This window comes from Globicephala melas, chromosome 20, assembly GCF_963455315.2.
Source record: "Globicephala melas chromosome 20, mGloMel1.2, whole genome shotgun sequence".
Lineage (NCBI taxonomy): Eukaryota > Metazoa > Chordata > Mammalia > Artiodactyla > Delphinidae > Globicephala > Globicephala melas.
This window is the reverse complement of record NC_083333.1, coordinates 37,189,553-37,210,484: the sequence shown is the minus strand read 5'-3', so window position 1 is coordinate 37,210,484 and position 20,932 is coordinate 37,189,553. Positions and strand designations below refer to the sequence as shown.

Here is a 20,932-nt window from a genome sequence, read left to right as displayed (position 1 = left end):
GTGCTAGGGCTGGGTAGGGAGGGTACCCCAAAGAAATGGAGGCCACTTCCAGCCTTAGGGTCACCGTGTGGTTGGGGAACCAGTGGCACTCAGACACACGCCAATGATGGGGCGCTAGGGGAGCCCCTGAGGTCCAGGAGAGGACTTAGGAGAAGGGCATGGGTCTGCGGGGACCAGGTAAGAGCAGCTTTTGTAAGGGGGCGAGTCGTAGGGAGAAGGTGGCAGACACCACGGGCCGGGCACAGCTTGAGCACAGGTGAGTCAGTGGGACCAGACCGAAGTGTGTCCCAGCCCCAGGGGAGGAGATAAGCTGGGAACAGGAAGGAATTAGGAAGCAGGGGAGGCCGAACAGGCTTGAATGCTGTCTTAGCATGGAAACCCCAGAAGCATACCAAGAAACAAGGCTTCGAGAGCCAACTCCAGGGTAGGGGCGCACACGCCCACCACCATGGGCAGCTGCAGGCAGTCCTGCTGCGGAAGCTGGGAGAGCCGGCTGGGACCCACACCTGCGTCGTCCCACCTGAGGGGCGAGGGATGTGTATCCACCAGCTCCTGGGGGACAGTAAATCCCTGCACCTCCTGCGGAGTCCGGGAGCGTGCCGGGCACAACGTGGGCCACGTCCTCGGGGCAGGAGGTGGTTGGGGCACAGACGCTCCACCCAACACACTCAGGCCCGGGCCTTGCCTCTGAGTCTCTGACCCGGAAAGAGGGCCACGCAGGGGTGTGTGTGTATGCACGAGTGCATGCGCACACGTGCACACGGGTGCGTGTGCTATCAGGACACCAGGACAGACAGATGACCGCGGTGCTGGGAGCCCCGCAGCTTCGACTGGGGCAGGGGAGGTCCAGCGGGTGAGGATCTGACTGCTCCCCGAGGGAGGAGCTGGGGGTGTCCCTGAAGGCCATTGTGGGGTACCCTGCTCTGCTAACTCCCCAAGCGCTGTCCCCTTAAGGAGGGAGATGGGGGGACCAGCTGAGCAGAGGAAGCCATGAGAATAGGACCAGGGACACCAAGACGGAGATATGCTGACAGCTTCCAGAGCAGCTGGGGTGGGACAGCCACACAAAGGGTCCTAGCTGACAAGGGGGACCAGAAGTGACTTGAGTCTCAAATGGCCACAAGTGAGGCACCTTTCTCAACATTGCCTTCCACCCAATGAAGGAGAAGTTAGAAAGCAAGGCATTTCATGGACAATGTTGGGATGTGGGGGTCTGGGGGCATCCCAAGGACAGAGGAGCCTGAGATGGGCTGGGGGCGACTGTGAGGGGGTTTTATAGGCAAGGGGTCTTGAAGGGGCCAAGCTGGGGCGGTGCCCCTGTTCCTGCTTGTGCCTCCGGGCTGTTTTAGCTGATGGGCACCCTTTGCATGCCTACTGTGCTCTCAGCTCCGTGGGCGGGGGCAGGTGAGCAGCACCCCCAGGACGTACGCCACACAGGCTGCAAAGCTCAGAGCTGCCGGCTCTGGAAGGTCGTGGGAGGACATCCAAGGCGAGGCTGGGGCTCATCACAGAAGCCGCAAGGGGTCCCTGGGCCGTGGGCGCTGTTTCAGGTGAACCTCAGGATCCCTCTCGTCCAGAGACTGGAAGGGTGGAGGGGCTGCTGCAGCACAGCCGGAAACAACTGGGCTGCAAAGAACCGCAGCCCCTCCTGCCAGGGGCAGGTGTGCCGAGTTTAACCCTTCCATGGGCTGCAGGGCAGGAGTCAAGGCAGGCCCCCGATGGGATTTCTGAGTCATTCTGCCCCGAGCTTCGACTTGTGGGTGGGTGGGAAGGGAGGTCCCTTGGGGCTGTGGCTGTGTGATGGGCCAACAGACACACATGTCACCCCACTGTGGGAAGGGGCCGAGCAGCTGCAGGGTGGAGATCACTGCGGGACAGGCCCCTCTCTCAAGCTGGGAAGAATTTTTCTCCATGCCACACTCAGAGGCTGCAGTTCCCTAAAAGTTCCCCCACCTGAGCCCTTTTCTCCTTGGGTCCCTCCCTCATGGGCACAGATCACCAGTACAGGAAAAACCACCCTGTGGGGTTTGGGTTTTCCAGTTCTGGCTCCCCCCTCCTTGAGTGTGAAGCTATAGCCCCTGCCTTGGGGTCCTCGGCTTCCCCTGCAAGGCCTCCTCAGTCCCCCTGCTGCTGATGGGACCCAGACTGGGACCCTGACAGACACCCTGGGACCGGAAGTCAGGGCAGAGGGTGCAGATCGAGGAGGGAGGGAGGTTTTGGAATCCAGATAATAATTAATTGAGGACATTTGTAGATTGCTTTGCAATCCACAAAATCCTTTATAGCATTCACGGAAGTAGGGAACAGAACCAGCCCATTTTACAGCCGAGAAAACTGAGGCCAAGCGACTCCCCTGAGATCAAAGGTCTCTGGCTCCAAATCCAGGCCTCTTTCTACCCCATCAGTTGACTGAAGTCACTGGGCTTGGGTTTGGGGAGGGCAGGACTGATAAAGCAGCTCTGGAGGGAGGGGACAGCGAGGAGGCCTCGGGGATTCAGATCGGGGCCGTGTCCCAGGCAAAGATGAAACCGGCCCAAAGACGGCCCGGCCAGTGTCTGGCTGCTGAGCCCAGCTGGGTGGGAGCGATGAGGGTTCTGTATATCCGGCAACCCCTTCCCCACCTTCCCAACATCCTGCTCCCCTCCACTCCTTAAAATGATGCTTAACTGCAAACAGTACAGCCCAGGTCACCAGAAGCCTCTGTGGGTCTCCCTGCCCAGCCCATGTGAGGGTGTCACTGGCCTCCAGCTCAGGGGTCTCTCAAGCTCATCTCATCCAGCCCCCTGACTTCAAACTGACCTGCCCACCCTTGGTTCAAACAGAGGGGGTGCTTCCTACATTTCAGCAATACTATCACTGACGCTCACCGGGAGCCCCCTTGCTAAGCCCCTTACATACTGGTCTCATCTACTCTTCATACCACCCTATGAGGAAGGAGCTGTTATCCCCATTTAACATATGGGGAAAGCAATGCCCAGAGAGGTTGGGACGTGCCCAGCAGTGGTATGGCTGGATGTGAACCCAGTCTGGCCTCACTTGGCCCCCACGGTGTTTAACCCCTGTGCAGCAGGAGTTCTTTGCAGAGTTCTTCTCCCTGACCCACTGCTCCGTCCAATCCTCTTCCTACGGAAATTCTTCAGTTTCTCCAATTTTGTGGACGAACGGTGTTCAGAGACGAAGCTGGATGCAGGAGTTTGCGCCCGCCAAGCGTGGCCTCAGGTGGGCCCACTGCCTAACCCGCCAGCCCAGCCTCCAGGCCAGTCCCAGACTGCCTGCCTCCCGGCGTCCCCAGCCCTGTCCCTGCTCCATTTCAGAGCATCACCTCCTCTTTCCTACCTTCCACGGCCCCACTACCCCGCAGACCCTGCTGGGCAGGCTTGGGTCAAGAGAGTCCTGGACCAAGTATAGTTTTCAAAGCTCTCGGTGTGTTGAAAACACCAATGAGATCATCATTTGGAAATAACTCCAGAGACCACCTTTGGCCACCAGGCTGCCACCCACCCCCTCTGCCCCTCCAAGGGGTCCAGGACAGATGCCTGCTGCCCAGCCTCATTGCCCACTGGTCCAAGGCAGGTGGGGGCAGAAGCAGCGTGCTCCTGCCTCTCTTGCTTTCATTACTGGGGTTTCGGGGGAAGGAGAAGACGGTAATCTGGTCCCTTCTCGGGGTCTGTACCATCTCTAGAACATGCAGCTAGGACAGATCTGGGCCAGGAAACAAGGGCAGTGCACGGGCCCGGTGAGCTGGGCACCATCCCACACTTCCTGAGCAACCCCACTGGGCTGAGACCCATTGCCTGGGACCTGCTGCCCTCTCTGCCCTGAGTGGATAAAGATAAGTGTTCCAGGTGCCACCTACATCCCCACACAGAAGGCAGAGACACTGCCCCTGGCCTGCCCTGGGCAGCGACCCTGAGAGCCCAGGCCATAGCTAAGGGGGGCAGTGGGGAAGGAACAGAAGCTTCAGATCAGGGGGCTGCCCTCAAGGAAAGGGGTGGAATCTGGGGAGGGCGCAGGGGAGAGTGGGTGATGCAGAGTCTTAGAGCAGAAACACAGCCTGGGGAGTGGGCGTCGGCCACTTGTGTGACCACGCCTACCAGGGCGCCTGCAGGGCGTGGTCAGGGCAACAAGCAGCCACAGAGAGGAGCAGTTCCATGGCTGGGGGCTGGGGGCTGGTGCTGGGAGATGGGATGGCGCGATCTGGGGAAGCAGCAATTGGACAGACACCCTTCTGTGAGCTGGGTCCCAGGAAGAGCCTCAAAGGAAATGAGCCTCCAGAGAATTCGTTGAGCCCAGACCACCAGGAGCCTAAGGGTAGATCGGGGTGGGGGAGAGGCAGGAGCAGGCTCTGGGGGGCCCATGATTTTGAACCCCAAATGGGGGCATATGCTGGTCTGATTGGGTCCAGAAGAATTACAATGAGGCCTGTCCTGAGCACAGTGCCCTGGAGGGGACCGGAGCTGCTCCTTGCTTTGTTCTTTTGAAAATCGTGGTAAAACACACACAATATAAAACTTACCATTTCATCCGATTCAACATATTAAATACACTCACGGTGCTGTGCAACCATCACCTCTATCCAGTTCCAGAACCTTTTCATCACCCTAATGAAACCCCGGACGCATTGAGCAGTCACTCCCCATCCCCCCCTCCCCCAGCCTCCAGCCCCCACCAACCTGCTTTCTGTCTCTACGATTTGCCTATTCAGGAAATTTCATAAAAGTGGAGTCATGTGATATTTGTCCTTTTGTGTCTGGCTTCTTTCCGCTGCTTCATGTTTTCAAGGTTCCTCCACATTGTACTGTGCATCAGAACTTCACTCCTTCGTAGGGCAGAATGATACTCCATTGTACGGGTAGACTACACGTTCTTTATCCGTTCATCAGCTGAAGGACATTTGGGTTCTTTTCATCTATTCCAAGTTATTGTGAAGAGTGCTGCTACAAACATTCAAGTACAAGTTTTTGTTTGAACACCTGTTTTCCATTCTTTTGGGTATATGCCCAGGAGTGGAATTGCTGGGTCACATGGTGACTTTCTGTTTAACTTATCAAGGAACGGCCAAGTGTTTTCCACAGTGACTGTACCATTTACAATATTCCCACCAGCAACATACGAGAATCCCAATTGCTCCGTATCCGTGCCCAAACCTGTTATTATCTGTTTTATTTTATTTTTTTTTATAATACTACCCCAGTAGCTGTCTTAGTCTTTGGTTTTTTAAAAGACCCAGAGACTTCTCCGGTGGCACAGTGGTTAAGAATCCGCCTGCCAATGCAGGAGACACGGGTTCGAGCCCTGGTCCGGGAAGATCCCACATGCCGCGGAGCAACTAAGCCCGTGGGCCACAACTATTGAAGCCCGCGTGCCGCAACTACTGAAGCCCACGCTCCTAGAGCCCGTGCTCCGCAACCAGAGAAGCCACTGCAATGAGAAGCCGGCTCACCGCAACGAAGAGTAGCCCCTGCTCGCCACAACTAGCGAAAGCCCACGCACAGCAACGAAGACAAAAAAAAGAACAGGGCCTAGAGTCTCCTGGACGTGGTGGAGCTGTCCTTGGAGGTAGGGCCTGAAGGACAAGAACGAGCAGCGGGTGAGGCCTTGGGCCAGAGATCAGAGCTGCAGTCAAGCCGTCAGGGAGACGGGCAGGCCCTAGGCAGTTCCCTGGACAGGGCAAGACCTAAGGGTCATGTCCAGTGTGAGAGCTGGATCTGGGAACCGGGGCTGGGGCCCATGGGGTGGCTTCTCTGAGCCTCGGTTTACACATCCGTGAAGTGGGGGTATTCAGGTAAGTTTAAGCTGCCATAACAAAGAGACTCAGAATAAGCCAGTGGCTTAAGGAAGATAATGTATCTAACAGTCCACGGTGAGCCTCCCATGCTCCATGCAGACATCCAGGGACCTGGCTCCTTTCGCTCCCTTTCTCCCCATCCCTTAGGACAACGCCCTCCTCTCCATAGCCAGTGGCCTGTCCATGACTGATTTGTAAGAAAAGGAAAGGGATGGACGAGGAGCCCCACAGTCTCTGTCTGGGTCCCCGAGGGACTCACATCATTTCTGCTCAATTCCATTGGTGAGAAATGGCCACGTGGCCATTCCTAGGTCCAGGGGAGTCTGGGAATAAAACTCCAGTCATGTGCCTGCCCAAAGGGGCGTGATTTAAAAGACAGCTCGCAGCCCCGTGCTGGATGGGTGTAGTAATACCTCCTTGCAGGGTGCTGTGAGTACAGGTAAAGAACCTGGCACTTAGTAAGAATTCAATAAAAGTACACAGTATCACTGAGGTCAGGGCTCCCAGGGGCCTTGGAAACTCTCTGGTCTAATGTCCTCATTTCTCAGGCACAGAGAGGAGAGGCCTCTGCCCGGGTTGCCCCGTGCGTAAAGGGCAAGGTGGCTCCAGCATCCTGTCTGGGGTCCTCAACCCCATCCTCTCGCCTCTTGTTTCAAATTCGCTGGTCCAGCTCCACTGGGAGCCAGGCAGAGTAGGGGGGCCCAGATGACCTCTGCACCCAGAGGCAGGGCTGGGGGACAGGATTCCGAGAGGCTGCACGGCTTTGTGACTCCATAGGTGTGGCCCTGGTTTCCTGGACGGAAGACAAAGCTTCCGCTCTGTGACTGAGGGCCACACCCAGCCCCCAGAGGGGGCAGCGGGCTGTGGGCAGCTGCCACACGGGACGCGGCAGTAGGTACCTGAGGAGCATGGCGTGCCCGGGCTTCCTCCTCTTTCTATTCCTCTTCCTCTTTGCCAGCACCGTGGCCCGGGGGGAGCGTGCTGTGGTCCACGTGGTGTCAGACAACTGGAGCAAGGACTACTGCGTCCTGTTCCGCTCCGACTATGTCACCCTGCCCCGGGACCTACACCACGCCCCACTCCTGCCCCTGTATGATGGTACCCATGCACCCTGGTGCCCAGGCGAGGACTCCCCCCACCAGGCCCACCCCGGCTCCCCCAGCCAGCGGCCCCTCCGCCAGACCACCGCCATGGTCATGAGGGGTAACTGCAGCTTCTACGCCAAAGGCTGGCTGGCTCAGGCCCGAGGAGCCCACGGGCTGCTCATCGTGAGCCAGGTCAGCAGCCGACAGCGCTCAGACAGCACCCCGGCCACCCAGGACCGCCACAAGCCCCTGCCAGACCTCACCATCCCCGTGGCCGTGCTCCGCTACACCGACATGCTCGACGTCCTGAGCTACACCCATGGCAGCACCGGGGTCCGCGTGGCCTTGTACGCACCCCCAGAGCCCATCCTTGACTACGACATGGTGGTCATCTTCATCCTGGCTGTAGGCACCGTGGCCGTGGGCGGCTACTGGGCCGGAGTGACCGAGGCTCACCGGCTGCGGCGGCACCTGGCCCAAGGGGGAGGGGGGCCTGGCGGTCAGAATCAGCAGGAAGCAGTGGCAGCCCAGCAGGGGCACAAGCAAGAAGACGCAGCAGTGGACTTCACGCCGGCCATGACGGGCGCAGTGGTCGCCGTGTCCTCCTCCAACATGCTGCTGCTCTACTTCTTCTACGACTGTTTTGTCTACGTCCAGATCGCCATCTTCGGCCTGGGTGCCAGCACCGGCCTCTACAGCTGCCTGGTGTCCGTGGTGCCGCGATACCGGTGGCTCCTGCCCGGCCGCCGGGCCTGTCTGCAGCTGCCCTTGCTGGCCGGCCTGTGCGTGGTGGTGACGGTCCTCTGGGTCGCCTACCGCAACGAGGACCGCTGGGCATGGCTCCTGCAGGACATGCTGGGTGTGGCCTACTGCCTTTTCATCCTGCGGCGTGTGCGCCTGTCCACCCTCAAGAGCTGTGCCTCCCTCCTGCTGGCCCTGCTGGCCTTTGATGTCTTCTTCGTCTTCGTCACGCCCCTGCTCACCAGGACCGGCAACAGTATCATGTTGGAGGTAGCCTTGGGCCCGGCAGACTCCTTGAGCCACGAGAGGCTGCCCATGGCGCTCAAGGTGCCCCGGCTGAGCTTCTCGGCCTTGACCCTGTGTGACCAGCCCTTCTCCATCCTTGGCTTCGGTGACATCGTGGTCCCCGGCCTCTTGGTGGCCTACTGTCACCGCTTTGACGTGCATATCCGCTCGCGGCAGGTCTACTTCGTGGCCTGCACCGTGGCCTACGCTGTGGGCCTGCTGGTCACTTTTGTGGCCATGGCACTCATGCAGATGGGCCAGCCTGCCCTGCTCTACCTGGTGTCCAGCACCCTGCTCACCAGCCTGGCCGTGGCTGCCTGCCGCCAAGAACTCACCCTCTTCTGGACTGGCCAGTGCAGAGCCCAGACCCCCGCCCGGCTGGTGCCAGGGCTCTGCGGTGCCCCTTCAGTTGGCTCTGAGCAGAAGCAGGAGCACGCAGCAGATGTCCACAGAGCCAGCGAGCTTGCGGGGGCCACTGAGCACCTGGCAGGGAACTTAGACGGCGGCCTTGGGAAGGACACGGCTGAGATTGTCACCATATCTGAGGATGAAGCCACCAGTCCTGAAGGCCACAGTGACAGCTCTGAGGGCTGGAGTGATGCCATCCTGGAGGCTGATGAGCTGCCCTGTACCCACCCTGCGGCCTCAGAGGAGCTGACACCACTGATGCCACTCATGCCGCCGCCCTCGGAGCTGGGCCACACCCACGCCCAGGCCCAGGCCCACGATGCTGGCCTGCCCCGGACAGGGCTCCACAAGAAGAAGGGCCTGGAGGTAAAGAAGAGCATGTCGACCCAGGCTCCTTTGTGAACCGGGGGCCCCGGGACTTGTGCCTCTAGACGATTGCAGAACAAAGCCATGTGTGGCACAAAGAAATCGGGGCATTAAAGATATTCCATATCTACCCAATGGAGCCTCTTTGTTTGTTGGGACTGTAAGAAAGCAGCAACCGCGGAGTAAGTCCATGCAGATACTGGGGGGCCCTTAGGACAGGCCCCATCTCCCCCTGCAGCCCAGCCCCGACCTCACTGCCCAGCTTTTTCTCATGCTCAGGTCCAATTGAACAATTACTCTTCCTTGATCACACCACGTCCTCTCCCTCTCTCTTTGCACATGCTTTTCTCTCTGGCTGAGACACCCTTCCCATCCCAGACAGATATATCACAGCCCAGCTCCCTCACTCATTGGAGAATTTCTAAGCAGCCTTCAAGTGTCAGCTCACTACCACCCTTCCTGCTAAGCATCCCTGCTCTAGGCATCCTGGACAGCAACACCACGCCCAGCACGTGCCTGCTGTCATCCACCTGCTGCATCCACAGACACCAAGTGTGTGCCTACTGTGTATACCACCCTGTGGTGGGCACAGAGGGAGACTGCTGTCCAGCTGGGGGAAGGGTGGGGGATGGAGAACAGACAAGAAACAACTTGAGACTCATCTCAAAACGGGGATGGAGAGGTTGGAGCCGGAGTGGAAGAATTTAGGAGACCACGGCTCTAGTTCCCGTGCTTCCTTCTCTGACCCTGGACGATGGACCAATCTCTTAACCCCTTTGAGGTTCAGGAGTCTCATCTTCAAAATGGGACCTATACCATGTCCACCTGGAGGCAGGGTCATGGACAAAATGACCTCTTGAGGACCCCACAGTTTCTTTAGTTTTATGGTGTGTTTATACGTTGCTTAAGCAGAGCAAACAAACTCTGGGGTGAGGGAAGGCTTCCGGAGGAGGCTATGGGGGAGGGGCGGTGTGGTACCGTGGTTAGGGTTCTGGAACCCGCAGCCTACCGGAAATTCCAGCTCCACCACTGACCTGTCCTGTGTCACTGAGCAAGTGATTTAACCTCTTAGTGCCTCGGTTTTCTCACCTGTAGAATGGGATAATAATAGGACCTACTGTGGGGGTTTGGGGGAGGTATGACCGCATTGGCTTATATACGAGGGCTGACGCAATGCATGTAGGGAGATCGATATGAATGTTAGCTCTGTGTATATTACTCCCCTTTGTGAAAGGAGCTGAAAGAATCAAATCCAACCCCTACAAGCCTTTGGGTTCTGGCCCCAACTTCCTCCCCTCCTCCCCTCCACACCCAGCATTCCTGCTCTTACCACCACCAGCGAGCACACACCAGTCCCCATCACACACACCTTCCCTCTGCACCCCCCAGGACCTTCCCACGTGCTGGGTCCTCTACCTGCAACTTTCCACTCCTCCTACCCCCAGAATCGGGTCTGGCCAGTTTCTTGTCCGTCCAGCCCCAGCTCAAACGCCCCCTCCTCATGGAAGCCTACCTTGATGACCCTTCCTAAAGCAGCCCCTGGCCTCAATCACATCACCCTATACCCGGTTCATTAGTCTTCTCGTCTCCCCCAGTCATGTCAGCTTGGTGAGGGCAGGGAACCCTCTGTCTTGTTCATCTGTGTAGAACAGGGCCTGGTATGTAGCAGGTGCTTGAGTTATATTTGTTGGAGGAATGAATGAATGAATGAATCATCGAATGAATGAATGGAATAAATGAACCAATGAATTCTGGGCAAAGCTTGGCCACTGCCTGGAGTTCTGACCCAGACAATGAAGTGAACCTGGGCAAGAGAGGCAGCCCTCCTGGGAATCCTCACCCACCACAGCCTTCCGGACCATGCCCTGCTGCAGGCACAAGAGTGTGAGCCAAGGGTAGGTCTGGTCTCAGCCCACCTCACTTCATTCTTAAAGCTGGTTGTAATGAACGAATGCATGAATGAGTTGCTCCAGCCTGAACACCATGAGCGAACACCCCAGGCCGCCTCCCTGGGGTACTGCAGGGCCTTGGTCAGTGTGGAGATGAGACTCTGAGGGTTCTGGCTGGGCCCTGGGGGTGGGGAGGAAGGGGGCCAGGGAAAGGGCATCTCAAAGAAAGTCCCACTCACGGGGGACGAAGTGCAGCCCCCTAGGCAAACGGCATCGGAAGGCCGGGTCTGAACAAGGGCAGAGAGAGGAACCCGGGCCAGGACACTGACCGGAGAGGTTGGCAGCCCCTTCTGCTGGAGCCAGCGACCATCTGGCCTGGACAGAGGGGCCTCCACAGGCTCTGGCTCACCTCCAGCCAGGGCGGCCTCCCCACTGCTGACCTGCGTCACTGGGCCTGCCAAGCGTGGGCTATACCCCTCTGCCAGGCCCAAGGGGGAGGCTGAACAGAGCTGAGGCCTCTCGGTCCCCCTCACCGCCTGGGGGGCAAAGGAGCTCTGCTCTCCCAGGAACTTGCAGTCGGTGTGGCTCTGAGGACGCTGGACTGGAGCCCCCTGGGCAGGGCGATGCCTGCCTCCACGGAGAGGATGCTCATGGGAAGCCCTCCGCATCTCACCCCCCGCCACGTCCAAACAGATTCAGGGAAGAATGAATCCAACTCTTGTCCTCACTCTTCTACCCAACAGGGGCTAACATTCAGAGACTGTTCTGTCTATAAAGTGGGGGGAATGATACTGCCTCCCTCGGGGGTTCTGGCACGTATTAAAGCATCCGGGGAAGGCGCCGAGCCTGGGCTCCCGACATCTTGTAGCGCTGCTGTCGCTGCTCTTCTCTGATGACCCAGCATCCCCTGCTCCTGCCCTGACTCCAGAGCCAGGATCCTCTCTTAGCTGCGGGCTGTGTTTCCCTTTGCCAGTCTGCTTCCCAGGGATTGGGCCGAATCCAGGTGGCTGTCACCTGTCAGAGGTGCCCAGAGTTGGCAACCCCCATCTGAGTGCCAGAGGGACACAGAGTACTGCACATGTGCGTGTACACACACACACACACACACACGGGTACGTGCAAGTAGACATGCACACACATCCGTACTGCACCCTCAGGTAGCTAATGACAGAGCAGTACAGTGGGACCAGGGCCTGACCCTCTTCCCCTGGGCTAGCAGAGGCGGTGGCAGGCAAGCCTGCGCCCCGGTCTGATGGCTCCCCTGCCTTCACCTGTTCCGTCCTCTGCTGCTTTTGCACTTTGAACCCCATCTCAACATCTGCAGAGCCCAACCTGTGACAGGTGAAACCTAAGATGGGGAGGTGGGGAATTCTCTGGCAGTCCAGTGGACTCTCTGGTCAGGGACCTAAGATCCCACAAGCTGGGCAGCGCAGCCAAACCCCTCTCCCCCCCCCCCACCAAAAAAAAAACACTAAGATGGGACCAGGGCAGGAATGAACTCCTGAGCCATGCCCAGGGCTCCAGGTGGCCCAGTCCCAGCTCTGGGGCTGCGCCGTGTTCAGGCTGCCCAGCATTTTTCTCTGTGGCCTCATTTAATCCCAGCAAGAACCCCATGAGCTGAATAGTCACAGCCTAGTTGTTTTCTAGTTGGTGAGAAGTTTGGTACCAGAGCTTTTGGCTTCCCTTGATAGTGGGAACCAGCAAGGACCCAAGAGATGCTCTATCCCACAGATGAGGAAAGGAAAGCCCAGAGAGTGTCAGGAGCCGCCCAACATCACACAGCAATGGGACAGCATAAACAGAACACAACTCCGGTCTTCTGCCTCCCAGCCCAGCGGCTGGGATCAGTTCCCATCCTCAACACCGTTCCTCTCTGCACACCCCGATCTGCAAAATATGCCTCCTCCAGGAAAACCCAGGGTCTACCCATTCCTTTGCCTTGTGCCCCTCAGGACGTTCAGCCCTCTATCCTCTCTGAGAAGTAACTGTGTGTGGAAGGTTTGTGGTTCACCATCAAGCATCTCTTCCGCTAGCACAGGAGGACACAGCTGCGCTCTGAGTCACTGAGACTTGGATTCGAAGTCCAGCATTGCTACTCACTTGCCGTGTGCTGCTGGACAACTGAAGCCACCCCTCTGTGTCTTGATATCCTCATCTGTAACCTGGGCTGCAAAGGTTTACACTGTGGGTTTGTCGAAAGGATTAAATGAGGTGAGGTATGTGTTCACACAGCTGACACGTGTTAAGCACTAATGATAGGCTAGATACACATGTTATTACCTGATGCCCAGGTTTCAGAGCAAAATTTCCAGGACAGCACTTGTCACACCTCCAAATGCCGTCTTTCCCAAATCAGCTTACGATTCTTCCTGGCTGAGCTCCCAGAGGGGGTGTCATCCTCTTCCCTTCCAAGGGTTAGGATGTCCGGCCATGCCCAGTGAGGTGCAGTGTGAGGGTGGGTGCCTGGCGGCGAACAAGGGCACCACCACATAACCAGAAGAGGAATCCCTCCTCAGTTAGACCGAAACGCGGAAGGTTTTGTGCCTTTTTTCCTGCAACGCTGAACTTTGTGCGCTCCTGTCCTGCCATCTCCTGGTCAGTAATGTAAGAGCAGGCGGACTCACACTCCGAAGGCCAGGGGCATTCTGTCAGGGAACTTTGGAATAATTATAGTCAGGGGTGATATTCAAAAACTGTATAATAAACTACCCATCAGCAAAGCTCTGGAGTCCCTACTGGGCCCAAGGTTAACTCTTTAGAAGCTGGCTATGAGGAAGGGGAGGTGTCCTGGAGAAGGGTCTGAGAGTATTTTGATATTTTATGAAATGAAGTAGCCCCAAGGCAGCATCACAAGTCCCGATGCTTGAAGGGTCCCTGCCCTGGTGCTTACCCCACCCCCATAGAGTCAGGTCACCTTAAATAAGTGACCTTATTGTGAATAACGAATCCTGTGTTTCAAGACCCCCAGGACGTGGACCGTTGCTAGGTGAGGGGGACTCCCCATTTTGTCCCCTGGTCCCCCCAGTACTTGTTCTTGTAGGCCCACAGATGCCCCTTCCCACACACAGCACAGCGATTATTCATTGTGTTTGTGAGCACGTCCCTGCCCATCACTGGTTTACTTTCCAGATGCTCAGTTTTATCTTTGGGAATACCTACTCTTCAGCCTCTGGGACTCTTGGCTAGAGTTCTTCCAGCCACATAAGTCTGAGTCCCGGTCTCACATCTCACCTCTGAGCCTGCCTAGAAATATGGAACACAGTCTCAGAGAGACCCCAGGAAGGGGAAGCTGGAAAGGAAAACAGGCTCCACTGGGAGAACCCTGGGCTGCTGACATTGGGAGGAGTAGTTCTGAGAAATGCCTTTAAGTGGCTTCCCCAGCCTCTTAAGGACTTGAATGGTGCAAAAGACTCGGGGGAGGACGGTGTATGAGGTCTGAGTGAGGGTGTTGGCAGAGCCTCCAGGGACCTTTCAGAACTCTCCATAACTGAGGACAGAGAGTGAGAGCTGCCTGCCCGAGGTCACACAGCAAGCCACTGACAAGGCGAAGGTAACTAAGAACCTGGAAACTAACCCAAGAACCCTTCACAAACAGGAAGCTCTTTCTGGAATGCAACTGCTTGCCTTTCAGGGATTGTTTCACAAGGTCCCAATTTCCCACCACATTCTCGGTTTTCTTAAAGCAGGAGGCTCTTCGATCCAGAGAGCAGAGAATTTCTCTGGGCAAAATCCTCAGCCCCTCATAAATCATCCTGGGCAAAGCCTGGCCACTGCCTGGAGTTCTGACCCAGAAAATGAAGTGAACCTGGGCAAGAGAGGCAGCCCTCCTGCAAATCCTCACCCATCACAGCCCAGATTGTCTTCCCGGCCATCCCCTGCTACAGTCACAACAGTGCGAGCCATGGGTGGGTCTGGTCTCAACCCACATCACTTAATTCTTAAAGCTGGTTGCGATAAATTGAATAGTGTTCCCTCCAAAAGACAGTCACGTCCTAATCCCTGGAACCTGTGAATGTTACCTTATATGGAAGAAGAAAAAGACGACTTGGCAGGTGTGATTAAATTAAGGACCTTGAGGTAGGGAATCTGTCTTGTATTATCCAAGTAGGTCCTAAATGTAATCACAAGTGTTCTTATAAGAGGAGGATTACACACACAGAGGAGGAGAAGGCAATGTGAAGATGGAAGCAGAGCTGAGAGTGACGTGGCCACCAGCCAAGGATTGCCGGCAGCCCCCAGGAGCTGGAAGGAGCAAAGACCAGATTCTCCCTGGGAGCCTCCAGTAGGCCCACTGGCCTGCCGACCTCTTGCTTTCAGGTCAGTAGTCCTGATTTCAGACTTTTGGCCTCCAGAACTGTGAGAGAATGAATGTCTGTTGTTTTACTCCACCAAGATTGTGGTAATTTGTTACAGCTGCCCCAGGAAACTAGCACACCAGTCAGCAGGTAACCCTGACACAAGCTGCCTGAGTGCCCAGCCCTGTGCTTGAGAATTAAATGTCTCACAGAGCAGACGAGACAAAGACACAGCCCCACAGCAACACACCTAGTCCTTCCCGCCGGGGAGAGCTGGGCACCCGGAGTCAGTGAAGGAGAGACCGGAGTTGGGGGTCTCCGTTGCCATAGCCAGTGAGTGTTTCCCAGTTCCAGCTGCTTTATCAGGCTCCAGGGGTTTCTTTTTATCGTGATTTTATTGTGCTTTGGAGAAAAAGTGGAGAGCACAAAAAAGTAGAAAAAAGGCATAATTCCTGTTAAACTTCGGTATGTTTCCAGGCAGTCATTTTTTTCCCCATTCACAGGTTTTTATTTGTCTGTTTCACTTACATAGTTATTATCAAAATGGATATATACATTGGTATTCTGCTATGAATATTCTACGTACCTTTTGAACCTTTATTTGGAACGGGCTATGTAGTATTCCATAGCAGATATAACTTCATAGACTTCACATTCTCTTTATTGGATGTTTGATCTGTTTCCTACAGCACCGTGAGGAATATCTTTGGCAGTAAGTTACTTTACATGTTTTAGGAGATTTCTGTAAGATAGATCTAGTCATTTTACTTCTGGGAAACTAGGGGTATGAAAATCTTTAAAGATGGTAATGCATTTTGCTAAATTACTTTCCAAATTGTGTGTGTGTCAATTTACCCTCTGCGTGTGCTGTAAAACATGGAAGTAACCATTTTACCACACTTCCACCAGGATCTTTTCTAATTTGCTATGATGAAAAACAATATCACTTTCAATTTGCATGTCTCTACTTAACAGTGAGGTTGGACTTTTATTTCCACACTCTGGTTTATTAACAGAATACTCTCCACTCCCGGGCTTAGCACGGTGTCCAACCAGTCGCAATTTCCTGTTGATTCTATGCTAGGAAAACCTCTGGGATCTATTTTCTCCTTCCCATTTTTACAGGCTGATTTCAAGATGTCACCTCTCACCTGGGGATGAGAGGTCATTACGATCCTTGAGGAAAAAAAAAAAAGCACAACTATTCTTGGTCGTGTCCTTCTGGCTGAAAGACCTTGGATGCCTCCCTCCTGCCTGTCAAACCAAGCCCAGCTCCTCGGCTTGGTGTTTAAGGCAGTCCGTGATCAGCCTTCCCTACAGCCAAGCTTGCCTGCTATATCCCCCAGCCACCCTGTGTGTGTAGCCCTTCACACATGCTCGCCCAGCTCCGTGCCTCTGATCCACCTTCCACTCACTTGGAATGTGCTCTTGCACCTTCCCCTAATACCTATGCACATCGTATATCCAGAGATCCACGCCACACTCTCCAGCACCCCTGTGCAGGGCCCTGTCCAAGGTCCTGGACACAAACATTACCCGGGATGTCGTTCCTGCCTCAGAGGGTTTCACCATCAGGAGTGGGTGGATGAGGGCATAGATTCATACATTCTGATTCATTCAGGCCCTTTGGCTTCAAGGAACAGGAACCCATTCAAGGTATCTCAAGCAAAAAGAGGAGCTTATTGGAAGGACACGGGGTTTCTCAGAGCACCAGGGCAAACAGCCCAGCTGGGGCTCATGGGAATTGGGAATTAGAGAGCTGTCAGAAAGCAAAGGCGTCCTCTGCCTCTCCAGGCTGTACAGGCTCTGTGCGTCCGCTTCCCCTCTCCCCCTCCGAGCCAGCTGCCTCTGCACGCTCATGTTTGCTCTTGGCTCCTCGTGGCACTGGTCCCGACTCTGCATCGTGGTCTCTGCCCAGGGACCACCACCCGTGGGCAATGGTCTCCATTCAGACACCATTCTGATTCTCAAGAGAGGGACTCGGCGGGGCTTAGATTTACTCTATGTGGTCGGGGTCTTTTCATCGGTTGTTGGTGAGCCCGTGGGCCCTTGATTCAACACCTGATCCTGGTCCAATCAGCTGCGGCTTGAAAAGGACAGCGAGAGGAGCAGGGTCAGATAGTACAAAGGGTTGTCAGAATCTGGATTATATCACGATCCCAAGGTGAAGCCTCTGCTTATTAAGGTCTAAGAAGCACTGCTTTAGAGCAAGGGCTCTCAAAGAGTGATCCCTGATCCAGCAGCAGCAGCCTTGCCTGGGAACTGGTCAAAGATGCAAATTCTGTAAATCAACTATACTTCAGTTAAAAACAAAAATCGGGCTTCCCTGGTGGCGCAGTGGTTGAGGGTCCGCCTGCCGATGCAGGGGACGCGGGTTCGTGCCCCGGTCCGGGAAGATCCCACATGCCGTGGAGCGGCTGGGCCCGTGAGCCATGGCTGCTGGGCCTGCACATCCGGAGCCTGTGCTCCGCAACGGGAGAGGCCACAGCAGTGAGAGGCCCGCGTACCGCAAAAAAGAAAACACACACAGACACACACACACACACACACACACACACACACACAAATCATCCAATGTCTTCTTAACCAAACAAAGAAACAACCAAAAGAAATGCAAATTCTCGGGACCCTCCCCAGGGCCTGGAGGGGGCCTGGGAAGGAGCTGGGCGCTTCCCACAAGTTCTCAAAACAAGCCCCACCCCTGCCCTCTGTTTTCCACAGAGAAAATTCCCACCTTCCTTCCATGGTGAAGAGCCAGTGGCTTGCTCTCCACCTGTCCCCTGTGGGGCTGACAAAGACATACCACCACACAGGCTATTGTGTACAAATGAAACAGGCTGATGTTTGCTTATGCTGGTCAGAGGCGGGGCATCCCTCCCTGCTGTCCTCATTTTCCTACTCAGGCAACAATGGATGACTTCTGTAGTCCCTTCAAGGATTATGGGTTTTAATGGCCTGGTTGGTTCCCACCTATATTAGTTTCCTGTGGCTGTTATAACAAATGACCACAAACCAAGTGGCTTAAAACAACAGAAGTTTATTTTCTCACAGTCTGGAGGATGGGAGTCTGGACTTCAGGTGTCACCAGGGCCACATGCCCTCGGAAGGTTCTAAGGGAGAAGCCTTCTTTCCTTCTTCCAGCTTCTGGTGACCCCAGGCGTTCCTTGGCTTGCGGCTAAATAACTCCAGTCTCTGCCTCCACGTCCACATGGCCTTCTCTTCTCTGTGTGTCTCCAATCTCCCTCTGTCTTTATCGCGTGACAATATGTGTCATTGGATTTAGGGACCACCTTGGTAACCCAGGGTGACCTCTTCTTGAGGTTCTTAATAATTACATCCTCAACCACCTAAATGGGAAAAGAATTTGCAAAAGACTAGATACGTGTATATGTATAACTGAATCACTTTGCTGTACACCTGAAACTAACACAACATTGTTAATCAACTCTACTCCAATATAAAATAAAAAGTTTTTAAAAAATTGCATCCTCAAAGATGCTTTTGCCTAATTAGGTCACAATCACAGATTCTGGGTGGACATACATTTGGGGAGGGGGGCACCGTTCAACACACTACACCACTGGCCCTGCCAACTATTTGGGACCAGACTAGGGACAAAGGGTGTCTCCACCCCATCTCCTGCCTTATCTAGAGTAACCACAAGTGACAAGATTTCTGTTTAGCCCCATTCTAGAGCCAGAGGGAGAAGAATATCGAGACACAGCCCCCCTCCTCAAGGAACTGATGGTTGGGTGGAAGGAAAGCAGCCAGGAAGGGCGCCACCTTTGCACCCCCGCCCACGGCAGTGCCCACCTCGGCCTGCCATCTCCCATCAATTTCCGGAGCTGTGGCTGGAGGATGAGAGAGTGGCCTAGAGGGGGCTCGGAGCGCCCTGGGCGGTGCTCTGGGAATTGCAGGGGCCCCAGCGATACCAAGATGCACACTCCTTCCTTCTGCAGTTTCCATTCTGCCAGGGCAGGAGGTTTTATGATTGCCAGGACAGCCATTAAAGAAGGAACAATCAGCCAATGGCACGTTCTTGGGCCTTGGCGGCCAGCGTTCTCTGCAGCCTGCCTCAGAGAGATGAGAATTTCCAGAAAGCAAGCTGGTGTCCAGAAAAGGCCCGTCCCAGACGGCCTCTAATGTCATTAGCCCAGCGATGATGAGTGAAATGAGGTACAAGCGAGCAGCCCTGGCCCCACTTGATTCTCTGAGGGATGCTGATAAGAACATGGCCTCCCAGCTGGGGACCACAGAGCATGGACCAGGAGAGAAAGGAAGCCATGAGAGGCAGGAGAACTGAGGACAGGGTGTTCGTAGTGGAAATAGGCAATCGATAGACCTGGGTTTTCATTTCACTAATTAGCTGTGTGAGCTTAGAAGAGTTCTTAAATAAAGAGCCTCTGCAAATCATTATAAAAAGACAAACAATCCAAGAAGGGAAAAAATGGGCAAAGAATTTTGAACTGGCGTTGTACAGAAGAAACACAGATGGCCAAAAAAAAAAATACAAGAAGGTGTTTGATCTTTCTAGTAATTAGGGAAACAAAACTTAAAACAACCAGAACACAAGTGAGAAAACTGGTGATATCCGAGTAAAGTCTGCTGTTTGTTAAATAACTTTGTACCAATGTTAATGAATGTCTTAGTTTTGATCACTATATGAGGTTATGTAAGATGCTAACATGAGGAGAAGTTGGGGGAAGGGACTATAAGAACTCTGTATTTCCAGAACTTCTCTGTTAGCCTAAACTTATTTCAAAATAAAAAGGTAAATAACAACTACTATAACAACAGTAACAGAGGTATCACTGTCTTCCCAACACAGGGGCAAGAATTATAAAGATTAATAAGACCCAGCATTGGAGGTGGTGGTGCTGAGAAGCAGGCTGTCATACATACCGTTGGTGGGAAGGTGATTTGATACATCCTTTTTGGAGAGCACTTTGGAAGCATTGATTACAATTTCATTATGAGTACCCCTGGACCTGGGAATCCCATGGCTTGGTATTCAAGGTACCCAAATCCTTGCACTTGTATTCAGAGAGGCATGTCCAACGGTATTCACCACAGCCCTGTTTCTAATAACCAGGGGCAACCCAAATGCCCAAGAGAGGAAAGGTTAAATGATATAGTGCATCTAACCATGAAATACTATGCAGCAGGTAGAAAGAATGCAATCCATCCACGTGAACAAAAGTGAAAAGGTTTCCAAAGCCAGAAAGTAGAATTCCACCGATGTGAAGGAAAAGCCCAAATAAAGCCGTACATTTCTAAACGTACATATACAAAGGTACAGGCTGACCCAAAAGTCAGGAACAGCACCCTCTCGACTGGTCAAAGTTCCCTCTGGAGAGGACGGTGGGGCAGAGATTGGGACAGGCACGGGTGTGTGGGGCTGCGCCCAAGCGGGCTTTTTCTTTTTCCGTATTCTCTGAATGTTTAACATGAAAGGTCATGTATTACTTCTGCAGGTTTTTAAAATAATTATTTTTAAAAGCTGCCCGAGTGATTTAACCTTCTCTGACCTGCAATTTCCTGGTCTTTAAAATAAAAGAGTTAGTAATACAATGTTATATGTCAATTATGTATGTATAAAATAGAAAAACAACAAAGATATATTGTATAGCACAGGGAATTATAGCCATTGTCTTATAATAACTTTTAATGGAGTATAATCTGTAAAAATACTGAATCACTATGCTGTACACCTGAAACTAATATAATATTGTAAATCAACTATACTTCAATTAAAAAATAAATACATAAAAATAATAAATAAATTGAAGGGGTTGAGTTGGGGCCCCTCCGAGGTTGCTTCCAGCTCTGAATTTCTTTAACCGGAATCTGAGGCTGTGTCCTATGCTGCCCCCTCCCTACACTGCCCCCCAACACACACACACCTGCTTCTCTCCAGTCCTCACGCTTTCCAGTTCATTCCTGACTTAGGGCCTTTGTGAGGCCTCCCAGACCGCCCAAGATAACAATGAGGGAGGAGAGAAAGGCAGCGCCAGACCAGAGAGGGCCTGGGAGACCCAGGAAAGGAGTTAGGATTTCAGCATCAGGCAGGTAGGA

At 54.1% G+C, this 20,932-nt stretch overlaps 1 protein-coding gene across 1 annotated transcript; it reads left to right on the top strand.

Annotated features, from left to right (window-relative positions):
• Window positions 1–110: 110 nt before the first annotated feature.
• On the top strand, window positions 111–8,718 carry SPPL2C (signal peptide peptidase like 2C). The gene has a single exon (XM_060290057.1). It carries the CDS (start codon window positions 6,697–6,699, stop codon window positions 8,707–8,709), a length of 2,013 nt encoding a protein of 670 aa, XP_060146040.1. The 5' UTR covers window positions 111–6,696; the 3' UTR covers window positions 8,710–8,718.
• Window positions 8,719–20,932: the final 12,214 nt, after the last annotated feature.

Bases quoted from the DNA above. Each gene is read 5' to 3' on its own strand.
- SPPL2C (XM_060290057.1), top strand. From the start codon at position 6,697: ATGGCGTGCCCGGGCTTCCTCCTCTTTCTATTCCTCTTCCTCTTTGCC.